The sequence below is a fragment of the Hibiscus syriacus genome, unplaced genomic scaffold (assembly GCF_006381635.1).
Source record: "Hibiscus syriacus cultivar Baekdansim isolate YM2019G1 unplaced genomic scaffold, ASM638163v2 tig00112738_pilon, whole genome shotgun sequence".
NCBI classification, from domain to species: domain Eukaryota; kingdom Viridiplantae; phylum Streptophyta; class Magnoliopsida; order Malvales; family Malvaceae; genus Hibiscus; species Hibiscus syriacus.
In genome coordinates this window covers 6,693,374-6,706,661 of record NW_024063392.1, presented here as the reverse complement: position 1 = coordinate 6,706,661, position 13,288 = coordinate 6,693,374, and the positions used below count along the sequence as shown (strand labels likewise).

Sequence of the window (13,288 nt, the reverse complement as noted above, 5' to 3'; positions counted from 1 at the left end):
AATAGGTTTTCTTAGTTAAAAAACCTTAAACTTTTTCCAATAAAATTAAGTGAACCCCCTTAAATCTTTTGCATTCGACTGAACTTTTTAACTATGAAATTTCATCAAATAAACTGTCTGACGTTGATCTTTACTTCAATCCACGAGACATTCTCAAAGAATTTTGAAAAACAAGACTATTTAAATATCAAACCCTTAATTCCGAAAATTCCAATATATATATATATATATATATATATATATATATAACTTACTAAATTATAATATAAAAATAATATGACACGAGTATATTTGTTAATGTATAAAATACAAATTACTAATGTCGAAACGAATTATTAATGCAAATATCTCGAAGTAGCTTGTTTATTTGGACTGATCAGTCTCAGTAAGCATCAGAGTTTATTAAGAAAAGTGGGGAAATGAATAAAAAGAATCGACAAAAACAGCAGTACACATATCCAAATTGATTCCTGTATTAGACTATTTGTTAGAGGATCAGTTGTGAGATATAAATCCTTTAAACATCCAAAACTCCCTTTTCTAAATTTAAACCTTCTTTTGTATTAAGGTATAAATATTGAAATTGTGATTGAACAATACAACTTTATTTCATTTATTATTCTTATCGATTGTCGAATTTGGGTTATAACACTAAAGAATTAAACAGAAAATTATAGTCGGTGATTTTACGACGGATGATTGATTGTAGTCCTCTCTCAATCTTGCACGAGGAGTTTTATAATGACCTTCAATGTTAGTGTTAGGCCTATAGTTATAGTGGTTATTGTAGGTTGACAGGGCATATGGATATGGTCGCCTGACAAAGGATTTGGTTCTAGAAGATCACGTGGACTTATTAGGGGTCGTATCAAAAGATTGTGGTTGATTGGAGGACTTGAGTCTCTAGAGAACTCGATCAACGGAGGAGTGACATCTGAGACAACTTGCAGAGAATATCCAAAATATGTGTGACTCTTGTCTTTCGAAGGCTTTGGTAGGCGGAAGAGTGACAGCGGAGACGCGACTTACGAAGAAGATCTAGATGTAGTACAACACTTGTCCCTCTTCGTCGAGTGAATGTCATAAATTGGCTTGACCCGAGACTTACATAGGAAGCCATTTACTTCATTTAATGAGCCCACTATTTTTTTTTTTGAAAAATGGGTACTTTGTATTGATAAGGATACAAGGTACACCACCCTATGGACCTCATTAAAAAACCTCCCTAAACCTATTTGGAGGAAAAAGAGTTAACCATGAGGTGGAAAGAGTAGGAAGCCAGAGACTAGCTCCTGAGAAAGCAAAACACTGCCTGAGATACAGGAGACTACAAAGACACATCTAACCAGCTGTTGTTAATACAACACATAACCTCCTACAAAGAGGCACCAAAGCACAACTCAACAATAAAAGCTTAATAATAGAACGACCTCTAACTTCAACCAAAAACGTGGAAATCAAGGGAGATACACAGGCCACGAGAAGATCGATCAAAACTCCAATATGCAATTCCAACATCTCCAAAACGAACAATAATCAATCCAGACCCTCTTATCCAATCGAACAAAAAATAAGTTGTTCTAAAAAACCGAAAACAATCACCTAAAAACCCCAACAATACTCTAAAAAAACGTCTACGCATTACTAACGACAATAACTTCTAAAGAGCCACCATTTCGGGACTAAGAACCATAAGTTCGAGTTTTCTACCTACAAATACTGCCTCATGTGCTTTAACAAAAGCTTCAGCCCACCTTTGCTTTAAAACAGAATCTGAAATAGATGTACTTGATAATTCAGAAAATAAGATATCTGATTTATTCAAGTTGAATCTCTTCAGCACCCGATCTCTTATTCTTTTCTCATTTTTAGATAGTACTTTACCCTGAATGTCCAGCATTGATCCGAATTTCTTCAACTTCAATTTTTTGGTAAAAGACCGATACGGAAATACCAACGACTCCTCAGAATCACGCCCCACAAGAGACTTAGAAAAAATCTCCTAATCCGCTTTACGAAAAGAAACTAACTCTACATTCGAACCAACGACAATGCCCTTGTTTAACAGCCTATCTAAAGGCGTAAAAGGACCCTCAGAAGCATTAACCTCGAGCGCATCATCCAATGTCACTACAGCACCCTCATGCATATTATAAAAATCCTTACCCACGTTTTTATTGTCCATAAAAAAAGACCTGTCCAACGGCGTGCAAGGAGCCTCAAGCACATTAACCTCGTGGGCAACATTCAAAGCCGTAGCTGAACCCACTATCGTATTATTAAAATCATCCACCAAGTTTATATTACTGCTCCTCTGACATGTAATGGAATGCGCCACCAAGCTAACTCCATTATGCGGCAACGTTAGTTTTAAATTATCACCATTAATAATTGCACTTAACTCCACTAAGGGAACCACGTTCGACAGAAAATCTCCCTCAACCGCATTAGAAATGCCACTTCTTTGGCACAATGCAACATGCACAGCTGCCCCAATATGAGCTTCCTGGGAATCCGATTCCTTAGCCCATTCATCTTCGAAACAAAAACCTACAGTTGCTTTCACACAACTGAACGCCATGAACCATCACCAGCACTCAAGCCATCTTTGAACTCTCAATTCTTTGATAGAACATCCTCCATATAAATGGAATCAATATTAACATGGGAAGTCAATCCGGCACATATCTCCTACTCGGGAGGCATAACTAGCGTGGCACCATCAAGCTCACCCGCCGTAGAGACCGGGATAGCAACTTCCTCTTCCAACAGCAACGAGTCTTCCCAAATAGAGTTTGAGTTAAAACAGGGTTCAAACTCTAAAACAAATACTGTAAAGGTCCTATCCCCGACTATCAGTTCAACATTTTCTTCCACTCGAGCTTGATGGTTTATAATAACCTGAAACAAATCCCTATCAAACGAACCAGGGTTTGAAGTACCTTCCTCTATAGAAATGAGCTCACCCCATTTTCCTGCTATATTTCTAAGGGTTGAAGGCCTCCACACAAACGGTGGGATCCCTTTACAGGACAACCAAGCCCGTCAACTGTTACATCGAATTTTCCGACCACACTTCTACTTTGTCAAAACAGGTTTGCAATGCCTCAATCTGATTGTTAAGAGTAAAATTCATACTCTCTTCATCTTAAAAAATGATTAAAATTGCTACTCCGCTTAGTCTCATAATTCTTGGACGCAATATACCTTCTTTGTGCATGATAGAAGCCAGCTCTTTCAATCTGAAAAATTTTCTGCACCAACCAACCATACTATCTTTAAGAGTACGTAGCTTATCCTCATCAATAACACCAACAATGGGATCCTTGACCACCGATGGTTTTGGAGCAGAACACTTCTTTCTCCAGAAGGCATCACGAGGTTGAAATCACCATAAAAACTCTCACTGTGTTGCCCTGAATTCTAGATCTGTCAGCACAAAAGATAGCCTTCCTCGCATCCTCTAAACTGGTGAAACGAACTAAACCAAACCTGCTTCCTCCCTTGCTTCTTTTATTAGGGATGAAGGAATCAACCACCTCACCATATTTATCAAAAAAATATCCAAAGATCTTGATGATGAAGAAGCTCTGGAATGTTGAAAATGATAATCGTGACGCAGTATTTCCCAACTATTTAAAGGGAAAGTTAGGGTGAAACCTCTAATTTCTTTTTCTTTATCCTTTGATTTTCAATCCACCTTAATTTATGTGAATTTTTCTTGTTTTCTCTTTGAAATTTCTTATTACAATGATGAGGAAAAGTGTTAGTGGATACTGGCTCTTTCGTGTGTAAGACTAGCCAAAATAAAACCAAGAATCTACTATTGAGTAGTGTTTTACTGTAGGGAAATTTTGAGTTTGATTATAACATCCCCTCATGGTTGTGTTGGAAGCAAAGTAAACGACAGAGATCGAGAATGGTTCTATCTTCTTTTATTCGCTCTAGAGGAGGGTTTCATCTCTCTGTGCACAAATTTATGTAAGATGTGTTGAGTACTTACGGGGTGACTCTGGATTAGTTGGCTAGAGTTTTTTGGGGGATCCTCATCGGCAACTTCATCTTTTACTAGTGAAAAAAATGGGCACCTTCGATGGCCATGCTACAGAATCTTTTCAGTCCGAGTGGTGTGGTGTAGAAGACTTGTTTGAGCCTTCTAAGTTTTTATACAGAGGCATGCAAAAGGTCCTAAGATTGGTGAGCCAATTGTAGATTGGAACAGCATGAAAAAACTAGGCTTGGATTGCTCTAAATTCATTAAAGTGACTCACAACTTACCTGATGATTTTGATTTTTCTCTATATTAAAGTAAATCTGCTGAGGATTGTTATCCCTTGATTATAAAGGAATGAGGAGGAGAAATTTTCTTTGTTAGAGGATGGAAGGTGGTCATTCTGAAAGATATTTATGTTCGGAGCGTCATCAAGTTTTATCTTGGGGGATATAATCCTCATAGGTTTAAGATTGGAGATGTTGTGAATGGGGGCAAGTGGTCTCTAAGTATTCATGATTGTATGAATGTGTGGCCCTATAAAGGTAAAGATCTTCTAGAGAAGGTGTTGTTGGGGACACAAGTAAAGAAGGAAAAGACATTGCTCTCCTTGAACTACCCTCGTAGACTATGGTCAAGTAGGTGATCATCAAGGGCCTTTGCTAGGAATTTTAAACCCGATGATGATGGTCTCTTGAAGGGGTTGTTGTACCCTGAGGTGGTTTTGGAGGAAGAAACATATCATGAGTTAGAAGACTATTTATGTGGTGATCTAAGTACGGTTGCAAGGTTTGGCATTAATGTTTTCGGTGAAGAATAAAGTAATATGAAAGCCATTAGAGGCGAAAGTAATGGAAATATAACACCCTCAATCCAATTTTGTAGAGAACCAGATCGACGATGTTACACGATTGATCGAAAATGATGACCTTTAACCTAATTTTTAACTAAATAATTAATTAATCAACTTGAAAATTTTAGGTATTAAATGATCATTATATTTTCACACATATACATCAAGGATCAATCTAGACAATTCAAAATACTTTGATTTTTTTTTTAATAATTATCATTAATTGATGATTAATTAAGTTGTATATCTCACAGTTTTATCACAATTAGTATTGATATTTATATCACACTTTTCGAGTTTGAGCCTAAGAAATGTGTGCTAAAATCTACAACAAAGGTTCTATATGGCATTAGGCTTATCTAGACCATCAAACTTGGCCCAATTCATGGAAAAAACTAGAGAGACTGTTCACATTGGTCTTGTAGAAAAGGTAGAAAACATCATATCAAAGAGGATCGTGAAAGAATCTTTTTATATCAAAAGGGATCTTCAATCAAATAAAAAAATATGACTAATTTATATGATTAAATGGTGATTGATTGACTTTCCTCATATTAGGAGATTTGTATTTAATTGGGCTCATTTAGCCATTGATTTACTTTAATCTTAGTCGTCCATTATATAGGGATTCAACAATAAATAGAGACCTCCCTACCTCATTTTTAATCACTTCATTTTTGAAGAATACACAGAGCATTCACTGAATTCCCTCTTCTTGTCTTTGTAAGCAATCCCCTTTCTAATTTCTTTTTACTTTCGTTTGGAACTAATCCTTTTTACTTAGTGTTTTTAGGCTTACTTACGCACCAGACCATCCAAGAGGTGTTATAAGGCATCTAAGGTCGTATGTCCCATCGATCCAAGCTCTAAGGGTGTGACAAGTAGGGTTGTAAATGACATGAAACATATCACAAGTTACTCGAGATCGATTCGATCAAAGCTCAATAAATACTCAACTCGAATAGACTTGACTCAAGCTTGAGCTCGACTCTAGTTCTTAATGATTCGAAACGAGTTACTTGATACTCGACTCGAAAAGCTCACGAGCAAATCGAAAATATAATATATTAAGCTTTTATTTTTTAAAATAAATTATTAATAATAATAACATTTATGTGTTGATTTTTTTAAAATATAGTATAATATTTTCATGTATTTAAAGTCCAGATTCGATTTTGAGTTTTAGGCTTCAATTGAGTTAAGTTTAAGATTTTTTTTTTCATTTTGAACTTTTACAAGCTTTAATTAATAGTTTTGAGTTTGAGTCGAGCTTAAAAATTTTAGGCTCGCGAGATTTCACCATAAAACTAAGACGAGGTCCCAATTATTGTCGAGGGGGCAACGTATTTTTAAGCTCAACTCAAACTCAAAACTCGATTTTAAGATGATGTTATTTTATGGTGAAAACGTATTGCTCAAAGGAGAAGAACCAAATAATCCCAATGAATACATGGGAGGAGTTCAAAGTCGATATTAAGAAACAATTCTACCCTAAGAATACTCAAATAGAGGCACGAGAAAAGCTGGGACAAGTTAAGCACGATGGTCTCATCCAAGAATATGTGAAACAATACACAAAACTCAAACTAAAAATCTCAAACATGGGATAAGAGGAGGCACTCTTTGCATTCATGACTGAAATTGAATGATCAGCCAAGATGGAGTTACAACGAATGGAAGTTATGGACCTTTCAAAAACATTGATCACAGACGAATTCATAGCAAAATTTAAAGTCTTAAAGAATGAGTCATCCAAACCAAAGCCAAAGTACAAGGCAAATGGTATGAAAGATAGAGAAAAGTCATCCATGGATGAATTTGAGGAGCATCCAAAGGGCGAGGGGAAGCCACAAAATAGATGATCCAATCATTTTCATAAACTTTCGGAGAACAAGTTCAAAAAGGCTTTCAAGTGTTTCATTTGTGAGGCAAGCACTTGATAAGGGAGTGCTCAAATAAAGATAAGGTGGCTGCTATCTTGAGCCAAAATGATGATCCAGAAGAGAAAGTAGCCATACTTGGCATAATTACGTGCATTAAGAACATCAAGAGGAAAGTATAAATAGAACAACCGAAGTGCCACCAAGCTGAGGGGTCACAAGGGTTGCAAGGCTATTAGGATCAAGCCAAGACATCCAAGGAGGAGGACGGACCCAAAGCTAATGAGGATATAAGGCTTGGTACGATGATACTAAGTTTTGTAAAGAAAAAAGAGGGCTAAAAGTAGAAAATATTGAGGTACATGAACATCAATATTGCAGGATGATCGAAGAGTGCTCTAGTGGACACTGGAACAATCGATCTATCTATTTCCAAGAGAGCTGTCAACAATCTTAGTCTTCAAGTAAGGAAAACAAATGGGATGATTAAGACTATCAACTCTGAACAAGTGTATATTATTGGAGTGGCACAATAGATAAAACTAAATATTGGTGAAAACACGGGTAAAAAAGACTTCAAGGTAATCCCATTGGATGACTTTAACTTTATGATCAGTTTAAGTTTCCTTGACTGTGTTAAAGCTTCCATCTTCCCTTATGTTGATTTTTGAGCATCTTGAATCCTAAACAATAATGGGTTGTGCCATTGAATCAAGATGAGAGAAAAGGGACCACGATATTGACGGTCATCCAATTTGAGGAAGATGTTTCGAGAGAGGTGGACATCACTTTAGAGGTAACCATTAAGGGCAAAACCAAAGATTAGTACAAGGAACTCGAGCATTCGAGAGATATGGAGGCACCACCAATAGGTGAGGTGGTAGAGGCACCAAAATTTAAGAGATACAAACTGATACAACAAAGTGCGCCGACCTTTAAGGAATAAGTGTTGATGCAACATGCACCAGACTCCGTGGCAAAAAGAGGACTAATGTATTTTTGGGTGAATGTAAACAAAAGGAACGAGGTACATATCGAACATAATCCTTATGTTTTTAGTCTAAGTTTCCATCTTCGATGAGTGTACGTCGGGAGAGACCTAACCATCAAGTTGAAGCAGTCAAAGGTTGGAAGGGATTTTTGAGTCCTTTCAGAATTTAAGAGGGTAGGCAAGAGATGCCAACGAATCTGAGAGTTAAACCAAGGGGGTCATCCAAGCCTTTGTTGAGAGATCGATGGGGTCATCTAAGCCTATGATCAAGGTATACACATTGGGATAAAATATTACAAGGTTACATGGTGGAAAAAGTCGATGTGAGCAATTTATATAGGGAGACCGCAATGAGTCGAGGCACCGAGAAGGATCCAAGGTGGCTAAGTCCGAGTACATTCCAGTGGATCCATAAGGGTGTCGCTAGATAGGGTGGGGAGAATGTCATGCCTTGCGAGTTTGAGCCTAAGGCATGTGTGCTAAAGTCTGCAACAAAGGTTCTATGTGGCATGTTGGGCTTATCCAGACCATCAGACTTGGCCTAATACTTAGAGAAAGCTAGAGAGTCTAATCACATTCGCCTTAATCACATTCGCCTTCTAGAAAAGGTAGGAAACATTATATCAAAAAGGATCATGGAGGAATATTTTCATATCGAATGAGATTCTCAATCAAAGGAAAGAATGATACTAATTGATATAATTAAATGGTGATTGATTGACTTTCGTTAGATTAAAAGATTTGTATAAAATTGGGTTCATCTTAGCCATTGATTTACTTTAATATTAGTCGTTCATTATATGGTGATTTAACAAGAAATAGAGGCCTTCATACCTAATTTGTAATCACTTTACTTTTGAGGAATATGCAGAGCATTCACTCAATTCCATCTTCTTGTCTTTGTGAGTCATCTCCTTTCTAAGTTCTTTTTCCTTCCGTGTGGAACTAAGCCTTTTTTCTTAGTGTTTTTAGGCTTACTTAGGGGCCGATCCATCCAAGAAGTGTTTCGAGTCATTTAAGATCACACATTCTATCGGATCAAAGCTCTAAGGGCATGAAATATGGTTCATTCAATATCGATACTACCTTATGATAATATCAACATCATATAAACAATATCGATATTGAATTATATTTTTAGATTTCGAAGCTAAATATGAGATCGATACCATGACTTAATACTAATACTATTTTACGATTTAGGATTTAAAATCCTCTAATATGTATCACAATCAATATATTTGATATCGATACAACCAGTGTAGTACTAATACCCTATACTGGTATCGATACCGGTACCAAAAATAGCTTCGAAATTTCCCAATAAGCTTATTGTATCAATTCCCCTATTTTAGTATCGATACCAAATATATCAAATGGTCAAAATGATAATTCAAACATGTTCCATCGATACCATGACTTAATACTAATACTATCATAGGGTTCGTTTGTTTCACAGAAAATAAATTTTGAAAAATGAATTACATAAAATGAATACATTTTCTGGAAAATATTTTCTGGAAATCATTTTATGTTGTTAAAATGATGTAGTGTAATTCATTTTCCACTGGTTGATAAACTTTTTAAATTTTTTTATTATAAACATCAAATGCAATAAATAATATTATTTGTTAACAAAATAATAATAATATTTCTAAATATTAGAATAATGTATTTAATATTTAGTTATGTTAATATTTTTATTAAAATTTTATATCACGCCTTGCGAGTTTGAGCCTAAGGCATGTGTGCTAAAGCCCACAATAAAAGTTCTAAGTGGCATTTTGGGCTTATCCAGACCATCAGACTTGGCCTAATACTTAGAGAAAGCTAGAGAGTCTAATCACATTGGCCTTAATCACATCGGCCTTCTAGAAAAGGTAGGAAACATCATATCAAAGAGGATCATGGAGGAATATTTTCATATCGAAGGATATTCTCAATCAAAGGAAAGAATGATACTAATTGATATAATTAAATGATGATTGATTGACTTTCGTTAGATTAAAAGATTTGTATAAAATTGGGTTCATGTTAGCCATTGATTTACTTTAATATTAGTCGTTCATTATATGGTGATTTAACAAGAAATAGAGGCCTTCATACCTAATTTGTAATCACTTTACTTTTGAGGAATATGCAGAGCATTCACTCAATTCCATCTTCTTTTCTTTGTGAGTCATCTCCTTTCTAAGTTCTTTTTACTTCCATGTGGAACTAAGCCTTTTTTTCTTAGTGTTATTAGTATATTATTTTACCATAATTGTAATACAAATATTAATTATTAAATTATATTTATTGATAATTTTAGTAATATAATATAATATTTTATTGTTATAATTATATTTATTATATAATATTATAACTTTATTTTATAATATATAATAAATTATTAATAAACTTAATATTTGTTATTAATTTCATAAAAATAATAATATTAAATTATTGAATATTTAAAATATACTCTTTAAAATATAATATAATATAATATTTTTATATTATATATTTTATATTTTAATGATATTATTATTTTAATAAGTAATTAATATAATTGATAGTATATTATTCTTATTTTAATAAATAATTAATATATATTTTATAATAATTTTAATTTAAAAAAATATAATAATCTTAATATTTTATTTATAAAATTGTAGATATAATATTTTAATAATAATAAAGAAATAAATAATATTAAATAAATTATTTTAATATTTTATAAATAATATTATTTATTTCTTGTATTTGATGTGTATAATAAAGATTTTTTTAAAATTTGCTAGCCAATGAGAAATGAATTACACAATATCATTTAAACACCATAAAATGATTTCTAGAAAATGTAACTTATTTGACGGAATTCATTTTCCGAAATTTTTTTCGTGAAATAAACCGACTAAAATAGTTGTTTGATCAAAATTAAGACCCAAAATTTGTTAGTAATGTGGCTCAGGCCTAATATGAATTTCGAATAGTTGGATGCAAGGTTTATTCTTAGACTAAAAAGAAAATGCCCCAAGCCCCACGCAAGGTCCATTTCGTTGAAAAACAAACAACGATTCGAGCGAGAACGATGGAAATTTTATAGGAGCGAGAAGAGCCAAAGGATAGACCCTGACCTTTCCTACAAATTTGTTCTATCAAAATCCCTGCTTCCTCTATACTCCATGAAAGTTTCGTAAACAAAGGTCTGTTACAATTTTCATACAATCTTCATCTAAGTCATGGATCTAAGCCAGGTAAAAGTTTCTCCGATTTTGATGCCATCTACAGATCATGACAATACTAACAACTATGATCATCATTGTTAGATTCTTAGTATTTACGTATTTGTTTTCAACAATCTAATCGTCTATTACTTGATTTAAACTCTCTCTCCACGACAGCCCGTAGAAGAAAACTATGCCAACCCCAAAACATGCTTCTTCCACGTGCTCTTCAAGGTGATCACTCTAATGGTGTTGCTGTTTCAAGAATTGTTTGAATTCCCACTGTATAACTGCTTTCTGCTTTCCTTTTTGGCAGGCTTCAGCTTTGGCATTTTACATTCTTTCAACACTCTTTGCCAATAGCTTTGTCATCATCTTCGTGATCACCGTTGTGCTCGCTGCTCTCGATTTTTGGGTCGTCAAGAACGTTAGCGGTCGTATCTTAGTCGGGCTTAGGTGGTGGAATGAAATAAACGAGCAAGGTGAGAGCATATGGAGATTTGAGTGCCTTGACCAAGAGGTTGGTTTTTTGCATTAATGTTACATTTGGTTATCCTAATCTCTTGATTTGCAATTGTCCTTGTTTGACATCTTTTTTGACCTCTGTGCAGTCATTAGCTCGTATTAACCAAAAGGATTCCATGCTATTTTGGTGGACATTGTATCTTAATGTAAGTAAACATTAGGAAAACGTATTGGAATGGATGAATCTGAAATGAATCATGGTCATTTAGAGGTTTAGTTATTGAGTAATGATTTACAAAGTGTTGACCCTTATTTGTTATGTTTCAGGCTGTTGCTTGGGGCATCTTTGGCATATTTTCAATGGTAAGACTTGAAGTTGATTATCTCCTAGTTGTGGCAGTCTGTTTTAGCCTTGCCATTGCCAACATCATCGGATTTACCAAATGCCGTAAAGGTACAGCATTCCTCCATCTCTGATATAGAATAGTTTTGATGTTGTTATAGTGTTAGGGATGAGTCTAAAACACAGCCGGTTAATACAAGGTTAAAATATGGCATAAGTCGGTTATAACTGAAAAAATTTACCAATAATATCGAGTTGAGTCGAGTTAAAAAATTTTAAGTTATTCGAGTTGACGAATGCTAGTTTATAACTCGGAGTTGACTTGAAACTTTTTTTAGCCGAGTTGATCCGAGTCAAATTTTCGAGTTTCTATTTAAATTTAATTGTAAATATTAACAAATTATGACATTATTTTAGTCCAATGTAAATGATATTTTATAACCATCTATAAATATATATATATATATATATATATATATATATATATATATATATATATATATATATATATATATATATATATATATATATCTTTTATCTTTTTTTTTTTTCATATGTGATTTATATATACCATACAAGTTAAGGGATCGACTCAAACTTGAAAATTAATATACTAATTATTAAAAATTTTGAGTTATTTGAGTTGTATTTTACAACTCGATTTTAACTCCAAATTTTTTCAAGTCGAGTTGAATTTATGGAATTATAACTCAAACTCAATTTGAATCGAGTTGAGTCGAAAAATCGATTTTTCGAGTCGAGTTTTGCTCACCCTTAGAAATAATTGTTAGCAGCCTGGTTTTGCTGCAGTTAATATACTTTTTTTTTCTGTTCTAAATTCAGATGCCAGGAACAAGATTCAAGCGTTTGCCTCTAGGACCATTGCTTCTCGTTTTTCATCCACACTACAGTCAGCATTTAGCTTGGTGTGACTTGTCTGACCCTACAAATTATTTTATCAAATCTTATTGCCCGGATTTCTTAACTTCTAGGCAGTGGAACAAAATGTTTTCATTATGTATTTTTCCTTTAATTCATAGAATGAAAAAAAAGAACTAAGAAATATGTTCTCCTCAAATTACTGTAGTTTTTTAATAATGTAATAAATTAGAAAAAAACGGAAAATTGCATCAATGTTCTTCATCACTGATAAACAGTTTCAACAAGTCACAATCTTGTTTTAAACTGGAGGAGGAGCAATAGCTTTACTTGGTCGGTAAGCAGTAATGAAATCTTGATTGAAGCATTGGGCGCTTTTTTACCATCTTCGCATGTTGCAAAACACAGAAGAACACGTTGAAAATATTGGGGTATGTAATGATAAAACAAAGACAACTTGTGTTGAAGAAAACTTGTTTTTTTCCTCCTCCTCGTAGACTAATGCTCCGGTCTTCATAGCTCATTTCAAATATTTTGTCGATTGTGCGTGTACGCGACCAATATAAGATATGGAAAAGTCAGAGAGTCAAAAGCTGAATAGAAAATTCACAAATTGGGTCGTTCCCAATTCTACTTCTAATCACATACATTCCCCTCTTTTACATTCTTTATTATGT

At 34.1% G+C, this 13,288-nt stretch overlaps 1 protein-coding gene across 2 annotated transcripts; it reads left to right on the top strand.

Moving 5' to 3' along the window:
• The first annotated feature begins 10,863 nt into the window (after positions 1 to 10,863).
• On the top strand, positions 10,864 to 12,744 carry LOC120182947 (Golgi apparatus membrane protein-like protein ECHIDNA). 2 transcript variants are annotated; one of them, XM_039187761.1, is made up of 6 exons: positions 10,864 to 10,954; positions 11,102 to 11,158; positions 11,241 to 11,444; positions 11,536 to 11,595; positions 11,717 to 11,843; positions 12,576 to 12,744. In XM_039187761.1, the coding sequence occupies exons 1-6, from the start codon at positions 10,940 to 10,942 to the stop codon at positions 12,662 to 12,664; spliced, it is 552 nt and encodes a 183-aa protein (XP_039043692.1). In that variant the 5' UTR covers positions 10,864 to 10,939; the 3' UTR covers positions 12,665 to 12,744. The 2 variants fall into 2 exon arrangements, with proteins under 2 accessions (XP_039043692.1, XP_039043693.1); XM_039187762.1 differs by lacking the exon at positions 11,536 to 11,595 and having other exon boundaries at positions 10,865 to 10,954.
• Positions 12,745 to 13,288: the final 544 nt, after the last annotated feature.

Excerpts from the sequence above, each read along its gene's own strand:
- LOC120182947 (XM_039187761.1), top strand. Across the intron at positions 11,445-11,535 it reads TTGAGTGCCTTGACCAAGAG|TCATTAGCTCGTATTAACCA; the intron begins GTTGGTTTTTTG and ends ACCTCTGTGCAG. Across the intron at positions 11,596-11,716 it reads GGTGGACATTGTATCTTAAT|GCTGTTGCTTGGGGCATCTT; the intron begins GTAAGTAAACAT and ends GTTATGTTTCAG.